Here is a 14,644-nt window from a genome sequence, read left to right as displayed (position 1 = left end):
TGCCTAATAGTGCAGCAGTAATGGATAAAAAATAGGAGAAGACAAAGCCAAGTACACAGCATAGGAAGAATAATGCCCTCACTATGGTGCAAAGGGACATAATTTGATTAGTGGCTCGGGCACCTGTAGGAGCTGGCCAGGAGAATGGGAGTAAGCAGTTGCTGTTGGCTGACCTTTTGTGTTGGTGGGGGGGGGGGGGGCAGTTCTAGCTTGCTACAAGGGTGCAACGAGATGGAGCACTAGGCGTTATCCAGTAGAATTTGAGCCTGCCAAGCCCATGCTGTCATGGTGCCATCTAAGTACAGAGGCACACTTCCTCTTTGGAGACAACAGTGGCAGAGTTTGGAAAATCTTTTGAGAGGGTGCACCCAAGGAGAGAGAATACATTCCCCCACCAAGGTGATCAAGCTGGCCCCTCCCTACTTCCAAACTCCCACTGGGAAACAGAGGGTGAGTCAGGATTTCTCAGCAGGAAGAAATCCAGCTGTAGGGCTTTTGACTAGCCTGGGAATGCCCATCTTCCCAGAGAAGAATGTGCCAGTCGGTTGCTGGTAGTGGAGCCAAAGAGCAGGGTTTGAGGGGAGAGCAAAAAGAAAATTGATAGCAGGGCTGAAATGAAAGAAGATTAATGGAGAACCTGTATATGGAGAGCAGATAGAGTAGGAGGGCAATACTAAAAAAGGGTTCAAGCTAAGGAGCAGTTGAGTCTCCACTCAGGAAATTCTCAGTACACTGTTAAGGGTTAATTGTTAAAGGTCAATAGATAACCCCCCCCCCCTACGTATTTCTACACCCCGAGAAAAGTACAAAAGATATTCCCTCAAGTAGAAAATAAATGCTGGAGATGTATGGAAGTAGAAACAGGGTAAATATGAATACATTTAAGTTATAGAGGAGCTCTACAAAATATTCTAAACTAGCTCTTCCTTGAGCAAGTTAAACTAAAAGGAGGTGATGATGTACTTGAGTTGCAGCTTAAAGTTTGAAGAGCCTAAATGTGTAGAGTATGCTTTAACAAGGTCCTCTGTGGGTTTGACTATGCCAATAGTGTAACTGACAGCAGGCCCAGACGTGCTTCTGCAGCATGACATAGCTGAGGATATCTACCCTTAAGATGGATGTTAGGCAGTATATGTTCAGCCATCCTTTTCAGAACTATATTAATGGTCTCTTGAGAAACCGTGCCACTGTGGAAGTACCTCTGAGAGGTCCCTTCTTACTGCTGCTGCTTCTGTTTTTGAGAATGGCCATACCTCCAAAAAGAGACTCGTTGGAGACAGAGGAAGGCAAGAAATGGGCTTCATCAGCTCAACAGTTACATCTGACTGTAGCCTGTGTTTGGCTTTGGGTGGGCATTGCTCGGAGTTAAACACTGGGTTGGAGGGCAATTTCCAAGGAACAAAATATTCTAGGCATGGTCATTAATGGCCATATCTTTTACAACTATTAGGTTTTTGCCGAGGAAGAGCTCTGCTGAGAAACCATGCTGTTTTTCCATAGAGCTGTTAGGCCATTCCCAGTCTGTTTTCCATAAAGGACCAGTAAAAACTCTTCATCCTTTGGAATAATAAGGGCTTTAGTTTTGCCTTCATAGTGAGAGATGGTGACTTCAGCAGGTTCTTCCATTACATTAGGTGCCATTTGTAGGCTGTCCTGGTAGTCATGCTTAGTGCTGTTACAGTGCACCTGGATGGTGTTGCTGAACTTGATTAATGTCATTCCATTTTAATGGCTGTTGCTTTCAATACAAGGTGCCACTGTTTTGATTTTCCTCCTTACACAGAGTATTAGTAAGGTAGAGGCCATAGTAGGCAAAGCCTTACAGGAGAATGATCTTGGTGTGTTTTCCTGCTTGGATAACTGTGTCACGGTGGCCTTTTCCACCAGCTTCCTGGTGGCTTTCTTGGAACCTACCTTTCATGTTTGCAGCCCTTAGAGTTTGCAGTAAACTGGGAGCATTCCTGTCTGATCTGATATCAAAGGATATACTTCCATTGGCTTAGGACTAGACATGCTCCAATGTTACTTTTTTATTTCTACAGAGAAGGACAAAGGAAACAAGAAATTTAGTAGTCTGAGTTGGGAGTGGAGTACAGGATCCAAGTCAATAGCTTTCTTGGCATTCTGAGCTTAAATTTTCTCAGATTTTTCATGATACCATTTTAGTTTTTACCTGGGAATGCAGATGCTGTGGTGTTTGAGGTGTTACTGACTACAAAGTCATCAGATATTCACTGATGTTTTTCTTGGTATCAAGCACCTGCATCCAGGCCCTGGAGTGATGGACACTGTCTGCCAGCCTTTATGTGGGATTCCAGTTCCTTGGCATGAATGTTTCATTGGTGATTAAGCAGGATAGTTCACTGGCATATTTGGGAGCTCCTATCACCTGCAGTTTGTTTCAGAGGAAGTGGTTCTTAATGAAGGAGGAGGTTGTTGCTGTCTAATTGAAGCTTTGTGGACTCTTTCTGGCAGCAAAGGCTTTGGATGGAAGCTGCTTCCAGGGATTTTAATTTGGTCTGATCTCTCTTGTGTCGCATTGGGTCTGGAAATGCAAGGAGGCATACTATTTTATACCCTGAGAAGAGAGGTATTGTGATCTTGATTGCAGATAACTGCCACCTTGTCTCACTGTCTCCCCCACGGTGTTCACCATGTGCACTTTGTTATTTGCAGAACATCTAATGCTGCAGGGTGCCAGCTTTTCCCCCTTGCCTGGATAAGTGGGATGCAGTAGTCCCATCACTGGACAGCCTTATGGCCCCAAATGAAAATCATCTATCTGTTCCATTTCCTAGGAATCACAGTAAACACTGTGAAGTCTCACTTGTTGCCCATGCAATCAGATGTATTCATTGCATGCAAATTGATCTATCTTTTCAAGCATTCCTTAAGTCTGACAGAATTCTCTTTTCATCCTATCTTCTGTCGGGCTCTACTGAGTCAAGTTGTTCAGCAGCCTTTTGTCTGTAAGCACTTAGGCTTACAGCAGCTATCATCTGTTTTCCCAGAATGCCTGATACCACATGAGAGCGTTCCTGGTTAACTTTTTTTCCAGATGCCCAATGCTGTATGAGAACACTACATCTCATTTTCAGAATTCAGTGTAACCAGTGTGCGGATCCAATGGACTTTTACATTAAAATTTCTTAAATATCTAATGACTGTCCGTAGGTTGATTTATGAGACCAAACTGTTTCTACCAAACCCTACCAAGGCACTGTGGATGCCACTGCTGTAAAGTGGGAGGTATTTTAGGAGCAGACTGTGTAAGGGACTTGGTCACAGATAGAGGCCCCTGTGTGTATATGCTATAGAAATGAACATTTATTTCCGTCCTTGCAGGTGTTTCAGGACTCCCATTATGCTGCTAACGTCCATTGTGACAACATGGCTGTGGTATGTTCAGCAAGCAAGGGAGATCTTAATTTCCTCCTGTTTTGAGAATCCATGAGAATTTGGGAGTGGACCATTGCCACCAGGTATTTACTCATTGTAATCTGCATTCCAGTTCCTTAGTCAACACAGATTCACAGCATTTCCATGGCTGAAAGAAGCCATGCTACAATCTCTCTGCATCCCCAACCTTAAAAACTGCAGCAACTTTACCGTTATTCCTTTTCTTTGGAGGATGTCTCAGAGATAACTTTGTCCACATGCAGCTACCATGTATTTTTAATACCCCCTTATAATTTCCAAGACAAAATGCTGAAGCCACCTTAATAACTCTCTTTTGGCCCTGATAGTGCCATTTCTTCTTTGCCCTCATGTTTTGGACAGGGTTTTAATGTCTGTCAGCCAGACAAGAGACTCGTATCTGACCAGCCTAATCCAGATTTTCTCTTCCTTCTGTTAACTCCATTGTTTCTCCACTCCATTGATGGCTAGGGACCCAGATGACACAGAAAGGGTAGTCCATAGTCTTCTGATTAGAAATCCAACACACAAAAAAAACAGATAAGAGCAACTGAACTTTTTTTGTTTTGTTTTTCCTCCTCCTGTGGGCTGTTGAGTAGGGGAGTAGTTCCACTGCACAGTTCCAGAACCATGCAGTATTCATTCTTTAGTTCACATTTTAGACCCTGGTCTTTGGTATTCTTCATTCAAAGTTCACTTGGCCACCAGCTTTAATTTTCACTGAGATGCTAATTTGTTGTCCTTAGCTTCTTTGAATGTGCAAAGGATTGCAAAACTTTCTTAAAAGGTATCTGCTTCTGTGGCTTCTATCAAGGGCCTAGTTCCTTCTTCAGATCTTTATTTTGTGCTAGAGAATTTGACTGCCACAGTTTGAATGTGGTCTCATGTCTGAGCTTAAATCAGGAGCGGCCTTAGGTCAACTGGTGCCCTAGGCAAAAGAGCTCCACGGCACCCCCCCCACACCACTCAGTGCCCTCATCCTGGTCTACCTGCACCAAATAAATACTTGAAAAGTGCCCCTGCTAGAGCAGCGCCCTAGACGGCCATCTAGTTGAGCTATGCCTAAGGCTGGCTATGGCTTAAATGCGTGTCTTAAGACTTTTTATAGCTATTGTTGAACGTAAGAGAATTTAAGAACTTGCAGGCCTTATTGTCTAGTGTTCCACAAAGAAATATCTACAGGAGATTTCTTCTTCAAGCCTAAAATAGAAATGGCAAGGTAATGTAAGTCAGTCTGTTAAGTTACCAGTATTTTTCTAATTGTTCAAACAAATGAGGATAATTATTGCAGCACTTGGGTGAGCATTTGTGGCTCAGACTTTACCAGTGCAGATTAAAGCTTCTCAGGGAAGATTCTCAACTTTTTCATTTTGCAAGAAAAAGTTGGATGGTAAAGTTTTGAAGTAAGTCTGAGTGGCTGGACTGTCAAATTGCTTTGAGTTTTGTTATTAAAAAATAAAAAAGGATCTTTAGCATCTGAGCCCAGGGTCCACCGCACTATGGGTCAACCTCATAGACCACCTTTAAAAATGCATCATTTGGTATTTGTACAGCAGCCAAGTGGACATAACTTTTTGCAAGCCACTTAAGGCTTGTGATCTCCGGATCCAAGTCCTCCTTTATTGCCACCATAGCCCAGGATCTTCTGTGTTGAAGATTTTCCCTAGAGTTTGAGCATAGGACTATGGGTAATGAAGATGGAGCTTAGAGTCCCAATTACAAAAGTTAAATTCTTACATAATGATAAGCATGGATTAGCAGTTTCATTTTCATTATCATTCCCCTGTTCCTCTCCCTCAGTTTCAGTCTTTGCTGGCTTGACAGGCTGTACATGAAATAATTATCCTTTCTTCCACATGGCATAGACAGTTTTTCCAGATTTCCGTGATCTGGAGAGTTGTCCTAATATGCACAGCAGATGGCCTGAGAGAAATTTAATTATTTGGCTGAGTCGTGCTAGACTTGGTCCTGTAGGTAGTGAAGATGGAACTGCTAGTTCAGATCTGTTGTTATGGTAAGTATGTAAAATTCATAAAATCACTCTACAGTGCTTAATTGCAGTATCAGTTATGTGCCAGAAAAATAGTTATTTAACTGTTTTTATTTTTTTGTTTGTTTTTGTGTGTGTATTGGCAGGAGGTGTCAGAAGTGGACAACAAAAAGGACCCACAGGAGCTTGTTGGTATGTGATTGTGACCCCGTTGTTGCTTTGTCTTTTGAAAAAAAATTGTTGCTGATTGTAATTTTATTTATTTATTTTTAATTAGTTTTCATGTAATGGTGCCATTTTTCTTGACTTGGTTCCTGTTATTAATGTTTTTTGTCATTTGATCATATTGTAGTTCAGGTGCTTTAAGCTACTGTTCTAAAATCATACTGTGCTTGATTCTAGAATAAAGTGAATAATGTGGGTGCAATACTTGTGTGTGTAACTTAAACTGAGGAGTAAAAACTTCAGCTTTCTGCATTTAGCTACTTTAAGCTTTTAAATCTAGATTAGCAACAAGGGCTCCTCAGGCATATTTAAAAAGGTTTAATATGAAGCCGCTGTGGTACAGCGGTAGCATTCTTGCCTCACAGCAAGAGGTTCTCCTGTTCGATTCTCGGCTGGAGTGCCTTCTGTGTGGAGTCTGCATGTCCTCCCTGCGGTCGAGTGGCCTCCGAAAGACATGCGTGAATGGGCGTGCCTTCGCTGAAGGCTGGGCATCGGGCTGGCAACTCAGCACCATAAAAATCTACTGCCAATCATTAGCAGACCGGAGTTCCGCTGTGGTGACCCCTAACCGGGAAAAGCCGAAAAGACAAACAAAAAGGTTTAATATGAAATACATTATGAAATGTAATTGAAACATGTCCTGACTAAGATCACTGTTGCAGTATTGCAAACAGATGGATTTTCAGTGCTGACGTCCAGCCAGTGGACCAAAGTTAAACCTTAATCCAAAATGAGTCACCACAGACCAGCAGTTCCAACACACAAGTAATTTAATGTTCAAACACAGCAAAAGGAGCACACATTCACATGTAACATTTAATTTTCACCCCCATATAAGTTACTGTTAACCCTAAAGAGTTTAGATTTAGGATAATGTGTCATGCTAGCATATTCATTAGTGTCTCTCTCAATTTTCATAATTTTTCTATCCTGTATTTTCTTGCATTTTGACTCAATACTGTTCAAAATACTTTGCCTTTTCAGTGTCTATACTGAACAATAAATCACTGACAATACTATTGTTGACACACTGTCTGATTAAAAACATTTTCCATTTCTAATAATGGCTCTCATTATGTCTGTCCTACATCTGTCAGAAGCCATAATGGGGTCCTGGTGAAACGGAGAACCTTCTTTAACATTATTAGGATACTTGCATACTCTGAAACCTCTAGGAACAATTTTTTAAATGCAGGCAGTGTTTAAGATAAGCATTGTCAGTTTCCCAAGCTTTGTATTTATACAATAAATTATCAAGTTTAGAAAGCATAGTAGCATAAATATCACTGTTATTAGCAACTTGCTTTTGTGCATTAAAATCAATTTTGAAGTTTAAAATGTCTCTAAAATGTCTTTTAGTACCTTGTTGATTTAAACTGTTGGAATGTGTTTCTCTTTCACTCAGTCCATTATTTGGGTGTGTGTTCACTTGTGAAAGACCCTCCTCATTGTTAGAGGTTTGTGTGTGTCTCTCTCTTTTGGGAAACCTAAATTGCTGCCTAATGCTAATGCTCTTCCTTCTGACAAGGACAACAGGGCTATGGATGGGGGAAGTCTATACTTTCTCTACTCTCGCCTTTGGGACCACAAGGTACCAGACCCAAATGACGAATACCTACTGTCTGTCCTTAACAGTTTGAATGAGGTCATGATGGGTTCACAGAGCACTGAGTCTAAGCAATAAATCAGGCAAGTCGGGTAGACAAGACTCTATAAATTGTAGTTATGATGCCATTGAGGCCTCTTCCAGATCAGTTGCTACTGGTACTGCCGTCTGTAGATACATAGTTGCATATCCAGCCCATGTCAGAGGACTTCAAGATAAAACTGTGAAAGACTGCAGGAAAATCCTGCTTACCTCTATACCTATTGTACTAGAAGAACTATCTAGCCAAACGTGCTACTTTTGCTAGAAGGGAACCTAGATACCCCCCCCCCCCGAACCATAGGAGGGCACCTAGGAGGAGATTTCCAGAAAAACCTGAGAAGGACCCTAGATCTGGGCGGCCTACCTCCTCAGAAAAGTCACTGTGACTGTCTTCTAAGTCTTCTCTTCCTCTGTCCTACCCTACTTGTCTCAAAAAGGCTAACTCAGTTCATTTCAGTCTGGGAAAAGATTACCACAGACAAAATAGGTACTTTCCTTCATAAAAAGGGTTGCACTTTGTCTTGGAAGGAAATTCCTCCCTTGAGAGGTATCCCCCCTCCACTCCTAAATCAACTAAAGCTTTTTTGTTCTGTCCTTCAGGAACTACAGCCCAATGTGCGATAGAATCAGTATCTCTTCAGTTTTTGGGAAGGGGTTTTACTCCGGACCTGTTCCTTGTCCCAAGAAAGGAAGGACAGTAGAGACCTATGTTGGATCTCTCTTTGCTGAACACATTTCTCAAAGTGCCAGCTTTCAAGAGTGTCTCCCTCCAGACCCTGTCACCCTTTATTCTCCCACTGGCATTCTTAGTCTCTCTGGATCTGAAAGATGCCTACCTGCATATTCCCATTCTCCCCCCTACATAAAATTTCTCAGGTTTTGTACTGGCTCATCTAACTTTGTTTGCTGCTTTGTCTTTTAGGCTTTTCACAGCCCCCACAAAATGGCTAGTGCCAGCGATAGCCTTTTGCAAGACTCTGGGATTTCAGATTTTCCGTATGCAGGTGATGTACTGTTCCAGGCCTCATCACCCCAGATCTTACTGAAGCACATCTAGTTCACACTCAGCCTTCTACTGTAGTTGGAATTCGCAGTCTACTACAAAAGAAATCTTCCCTACTGTCCACTCAGGACTTCATTTTCCTAGGCTACAGTTTGGACACCAAAAAGATGCAGGCCTACTTGCCTCAGGAAAAGGTGTCAAGGCTTACAATATACTTCCAGTCCCTAACCTCCTTCAAGACATGCTCAGCCAGGGAGATTCTAAGAGGACTGGGATTCACAGTATCACAACCATTCCAGTGCTCCTTTTAGCCAGGCAGCATATGAGGAAAATTCAGCGGCACCAGAAAACTTGTATAGTCCCAGCACACTCACCCACTAGCATAAAGGATTCCTCTTATACCTTGTCTCAAGAAGGAGATCTTTTGGTGGGTGGCCTAGTTGTCCCTCAGTCCAGGACTGCTTTCAAAGCACAGACTCCATGTTGAGAAATGTACACTGATGACTTGACGTGGCCTTGGGGATGCTTGGACAAGTATCCACAAAGTTCAGGGCCTCAGGCAGCCGAAACTCAGAAAAAAATATATCCGTCTGAAAGAGATGAGGGCTCTCGTCTAAGCTCTTTAGATTTTCTAACACCTCTGGAAATCTGGTCCTATTTGAGCGTTCATAGACAAATACTATGGTCATGTGATACGTAAACAAGCAAAGAGGAACCAGGTCCTACCAACTATGCGGACTGGTTTCGATTGCCTGGGACCTAGCTACCCAGAGGAACATGTCCCTTCAGGGCAGTGTACATTGCATCACAGGAAAAGTTCTTGCAGATTCACTAAGCAAGTTCATTGAGGACCCTCATGAATGGGCCCTAAACAGGCAGGGCTTCCTAGATATACTCCACAAATAGGAAAAAAACCACAGGTAGACTTACTTGACTTGGAAAGCAACAAGCAGCTGTCACGCTTGTTTGCACTATGGCTCCTTGTCCCTTAGCATAGAGGACAGAAGCATTCTCTTTTCAGTGCACGGGGAGATTCCTTTATGCCTCCCACTACCTCTAGTACCAAAAGTATTACTAAAGTTCCAGAAGGAAAAAACAACAATCATACTGGTGCCTTCCTTTTGACAAAGGCAGTATTGGATGTTTTTTTGTGTTTCACTGTTGCAGTCATTACATTTGGGTTATCTGCCTGCAGGTAGCCCTCAGCCGGCCTGAATACCAGAGTCTTGGATTCCTGCGTCGGATGCTGTCTCTTCTTCCATGACGTCAGGTCGTCAGGGATATAAAACATGCAGCCGACACCATTACATCAGTCTTTCTTGCCGCACGCTGCCTGAAGCAGAAGCAGTTCACAAGTGCTGGTCGGCAGACTCCTGAAATTTTCATTTTCAAGTTTCAGAACCGAAGTCTTTGAAAAAAGCTAAGTACCCCATTGGGGATCCTTTTTCTTGCTCTTAACCGATGTCAGTAAAAGTTAACAATTGTCTTACCTGTGGAAAACAAATACCTCATAAAGATTTTCATTCTTACTGCATTCCTTGCTTAGGCCCAGACCACAATGTCCCTCGCTGTCGGTTTTGTGCCTTATTCAACGCCCGAACTATCCGTCGTTGGTCTATTTTTGCAACAAATTATTTTGGTACTCTGTTTAACTATCCAGAAAATGCTTCGGTAAGCCATCCAACTACTGACATTCCAAAAAAATGTAAAGATAAAGACAGACACAGACTGCATAGGTCCAAAACTGCCGATGACACTTCCATTAAGCTAGTCGCCAGTTCGCCGGTACTCGGGCGCTTTTGCAGCCCCTGATACCCACTACTTCAGATTCACAGGCCTCTACTGAGACCCATTCGGAGTCCAGTATGCCACGAGATGCTTCTTCGACTATGGAACCTGCGGATGTCTCTACCTTGGATGGGTCCGGAGCCGCTGTGCAGACACCAGCTTCTGAGGGTGTATTTAGGCCTACAGATTTGCATTTCAAACAGACGCCATCTTCTTCATCAAGGCCTAAAACTCAACCTACGCCTAGAAAACAGACGTCCAATCCGCATGGTCAGGCCCATATGTCTAAAAATACAAATGTTTAGAATGGCTGGAGACCTTATTACTTTAATTAGGGGAAGCCAGCCTTCCCCCTCTAAGAGACCTAGAACTGATTTTCCTTCTGATTCTTCTGATCAGGATTCTGAAATTTCTGTTTCTTCTGATTACCAGGATTAGCCGTTATCTACCTATGAGGATTTTGATGCAGAGGATTCCATTCCCTCTGCTTCCCCTCCGGATGATTTTTCTTTTGGTGAAACCTTGCACACTCCTAGGGAGCATTTCCGCTGGGAAAGTCAGGATTTCTCTGACTCCAAAAAGAGGCTTAGGGAATTCTTACTCCTTCCTCAACACAGGCTTTTAGCTATTCCTCCTGTTCTGGACATTGTAGATGATGCCTTCTAAGAATCTAGCCTGGCCCCAGACACTTTACCTCCAACTGCCAGAAAACCTGACCGGTATTACAGAGTACCTGACTTTCACAAGTTCCTCTTCAAGAATCCTACTGCGGATCCAGAGATCATTTCCCAAGGACCAAAAGGCATTAAGGCTACTGCTGCCAAAAACCATACCCCCTCTGATAGAGATTCCAGGGCCTTGGACAGATGGGAAGAAAGGATACACTTCTGCTACTTTGGCCATTAAGGCCTTAAATTGCCAGTTTCATATGTTAAAGTATCAGCAGCATATTATGGGACTACTTAAACAGAAAATGATGTTGATTCCTGACTGTGCTGAGCGTAAAGAATTACAGGATTTAATGCATTCTGCTGAACAAGTTGGTAAACATACTTTGCAATGTGGTTTTGACTCTTTAGAAGCATCTTGCAGGGTTGCTGTCACTGGGTCTGTACTTAGAAGGCATGCTTGGCTTAATGAGCAAAACTTGCCAGATCATGTTAAAGCTAAATTACTGGATGCTCCCTTAAACCAAGACTGCCTGTTTGGCAACAGAGCAGAAGAAGTCCTTAAAAAAATGGAGGGAAAAGCTAAATCTATGCAAACTGTTAAAGATTTCCTGCAAGTACAGCCTCCCAGATTTAGTAGGCATTGGCCTTCTAAGAATAGGTCCTTTCCAGTCTCTTCCAGGCCTTCTCAGTCCAAACCCAGGAACAGCAGACCACCTAGGCTACAGTCTCAGGCTACACACAGGCCTAAGCAGTAGGGGGCTCCCACTTCCAAAGCTGGAAGTAATAAGACACACAATTACTTAACCTTAACCTTTCCAAGCCCTGCTCATCTGCCTGCTCCCTTAGGAGGAAAGCGCACCCTGCATGCAAAAAACTGGGAACTCATTACCCAGTACAAACAGGTTTTAAATATAGTTTTCCAAGGATACAGATTCCACTTCCACACCTTACCAATCCCAAACGGTTGGCCAGACCTAACCCCAAATCAGTGGGCAGAGGCTCAACAGCAGGTTCTTTCTCTGCTAAGTATCAGGGCTATTCAACCTGTCCCAGCAGAAGAAAGGGGACAAGGTTTTTACTCAAGACTTTTCTTGGTACCCAGAAACGACAGCTCCTGGCGTCCTATCCTGGACCTCTCTATTCTAAACACCTTTTTGGTAATCCCAAAATTCAAAATGCTAACATTTCAACAGCTGCTTCCTATGCTAGGCAATTATGCCTGGTTGGCAACCTTAGACTTAAAGGAAGCTTACCTGCACATTCCTATAAGGGAATCTTGCAGGAAATACCTACGCTTCAGAGCAGGCTCCATGCAGTATCAGTTCTCTGCACTTCCCTTTGGCTTATCTACTGTACCCAGGGTATTTACAAAGTGTCTAGCTCCAGCCATTGCATTTTGCAGCCAGGGAAATATTCAAATATACCCATACCTGGACGATTGTTTGATTCAGGTAGAAAGCCAGGACATGCTATTAAAACATCTGGCATTTGTAAAGAAGCCTCTAACCTCACTGGGGTATACCATAAACGAAAAGAAATCTCATCTAGTACCCTGCCAACAGATTGTATTCCTGTGAGCAAGCTTGAACACAACTTCCCAGATGGCTTACCTCATGCCAGAGAAACAAGTTTATTTGACAGCCTACTGGCCACAAAGACCCAACTATCTGCAAGCCCTGGGGTTCATGGCCTCTTGCATTCTACTAATTCCATATGCAAGACTGCATATGTGGAAACTACAATGATATCTAAAAAGCCTATCATGTCAACATTCTCAGGACCTGGAATCAATGATTCCTATCATTCCTTGTATAAAGACAGAGTTCCTTTGGTGGGCAGAGGCCTGCCACCTCAACAAGGGGCTCCCTTTCAATCTACCCCCTGCTGCCCAAACCCTGACTACTGACGCATCAGACTGTTCATGGGGGGACTCACTTGGCAGGGCAGTGCATTCAGGGCAAATGGAACTCGAGTCAGATGCACCTGCATTTCAACCAAAAAGAAATGTTAGCTGTACAGAATTCCCTGACAGCCTTCAAGGACCACATCCTTCCAGGACAATTATTGGTAAAGACACAACACCACAGTTATGTGGTATATAAACAAGCAAGGGGGAACCCACTCGTACCCTCTCTGCAGACTAGCCATGGCTCTGTGGAACACAGCCTTGAGCTACCAAGTGCACCTACATGCTCAATTCCTGCCAGGCAAGCTAAATTCACTGGCAAATGACCTAAGCACCAATGTCATGGACCCACACGAATGGAAACTGGAACCAAAAATATTCAACCTCATGAGGTACAAATGGGGAACTCCAGAGGTAGACCTGTTTGCCTCCCCCCAGAACTACCAATTGGACAAATTCTGCACAAGGACTCCCCACAGTCAAGCTTGAAAGGTGGATGGCCCTGTCCTTTACCTAGGAAAGCCTCTTGGTTTATGCCTTTCCCCCTCTGCCTCTCCTCTCGAAGGTTCTGCTAAAGATCAAACAGGACAAACCAAGGACAATTCTTATTGCACCAGACTGGCCTCGCCAGCACTGGTGTACCCCCTCTTGTGCAGCATGATACTACTGGATCCATGGCACCTACCTCCGACACCTTCCCTGCTATCCCAGCAGGCGGGCCAGATTCTGCACCCTCAGCTTCAAACTCTGAACCTTGCAGCCTGGTTAATTCCTTGAGCTCTCCAATAGCATCCCTCAGTAAGCAGGTGCTAGAGGTCATTCTGGAAGGAGACCTAGTACTAGAAAATCCTATGCTGAAAAGTGGAAAAGATACTGTTACTGGAGCCAGACCCAGGGTATGGGCACTATGGTGCCCAGTTTACCTCGTATTCTTCAGTACTTAACAGAAATGCTCCACAAAGGCCTATCCTTCTCGTCAATTAAAATTCATGCCTCTGCAATTTCAGCACATTATAATACAGAACCTCCCCTCTTGTCTCACCCCCTGTTAAGGCAATTCCTCAGAGGGGCTAAAAATTTAAGACCCCCCCCCCCCAGGCGAGCCCCTACACCAGCCTGGGACCTTACCTTTGTATTGGAAAAGCTCACTCTCCCTCCATTTGAACCAGCTGCAACTGCAGAGTTGAAATTCCTTTCTTGGAAAACAGCCTTCCTTCTAGCCATCACTTCAGCAAGAAGAGTGTCTGAATTACAGGCTGTCATGGCAGTGGAGCCCTTCATTATCTTCCATGCAGACAGGGTCTCCCTCAGGACCAATCCTTCCTTTATGCCCAAGGTGGTGTCTAGTGTGGCCCTAAATCAGTCCATTCATTTGCCTACCTTTTTCCCTAATCCACAAAACAAAGGAGAATGAATTCTGCACTCTTTGGACATGCACAGACAACTTAGATTTTATTTGGACAGGACTAAGCCTCTCAGAAAATCTGAACAGCTGCTAGTTGGATTTGCTGCAGGGGAAGAGGGGAAGGCCATTTCACAGCAAACCATTTCTAAATGGATAGCCCATTGCATTCATTTCTGCTATAAGCACCATGTTAAAACCTACCCCACAGGCGATAAGATCACATTCCACCAGGGCTGCATCTTCCTCTACAGCCTTTCTCAGAGTGGTCCCTACCATGGACATCCTAGGAGCTGCTACCTGGACCTCTGTTTATACCTTCACCAAGCATTACCACATGCCTATTTTTCTAAATCCAGAGCTGGTTTTGCAGGGCTTAATAGCTGGTCCTAATGCTCTCTAACTTCCTCCTCCCTTCCTTAGCTTTGGGAATCTACCCAAATGTAATGACTGCAACAGTGAAACATGAAGAACATAGTACAGTTGTGTACACCTACCATAAATGTAGTTGTTCGAGTGTATTCACTGTTGCAGTCCTGGTTACCCTCCCTCCAGCCCCCTGACTTCTCTTGGCTCTACCTTTCCTTCTTGTTT

At 43.6% G+C, this 14,644-nt stretch overlaps 1 protein-coding gene across 1 annotated transcript in view; it reads left to right on the top strand.

Moving 5' to 3' along the window:
- The window catches only part of LOC122812918 (SAP30 binding protein), a 1,615,174-nt gene that overhangs the window by 379,798 nt on the left and 1,220,732 nt on the right, over positions 1-14,644 (top strand). Inside the window, exon 5 of the mRNA XM_044084976.1 lies at positions 5,554-5,599. Coding sequence (XP_043940911.1) covers positions 5,554-5,599 — 46 coding nt within the window. The remainder of the gene's footprint in view (positions 1-5,553; positions 5,600-14,644) is intronic.

The sequence above is a fragment of the Protopterus annectens genome, chromosome 10.part0 (genome assembly GCF_019279795.1).
Source record: "Protopterus annectens isolate FY-2018-M chromosome 10.part0, PAN1.0, whole genome shotgun sequence".
NCBI classification, from domain to species: Eukaryota; Metazoa; Chordata; order Ceratodontiformes; family Protopteridae; genus Protopterus; species Protopterus annectens.
Note: the sequence above shows the minus strand (reverse complement) of the source record. Positions and strands in the feature narration are given on the sequence as shown.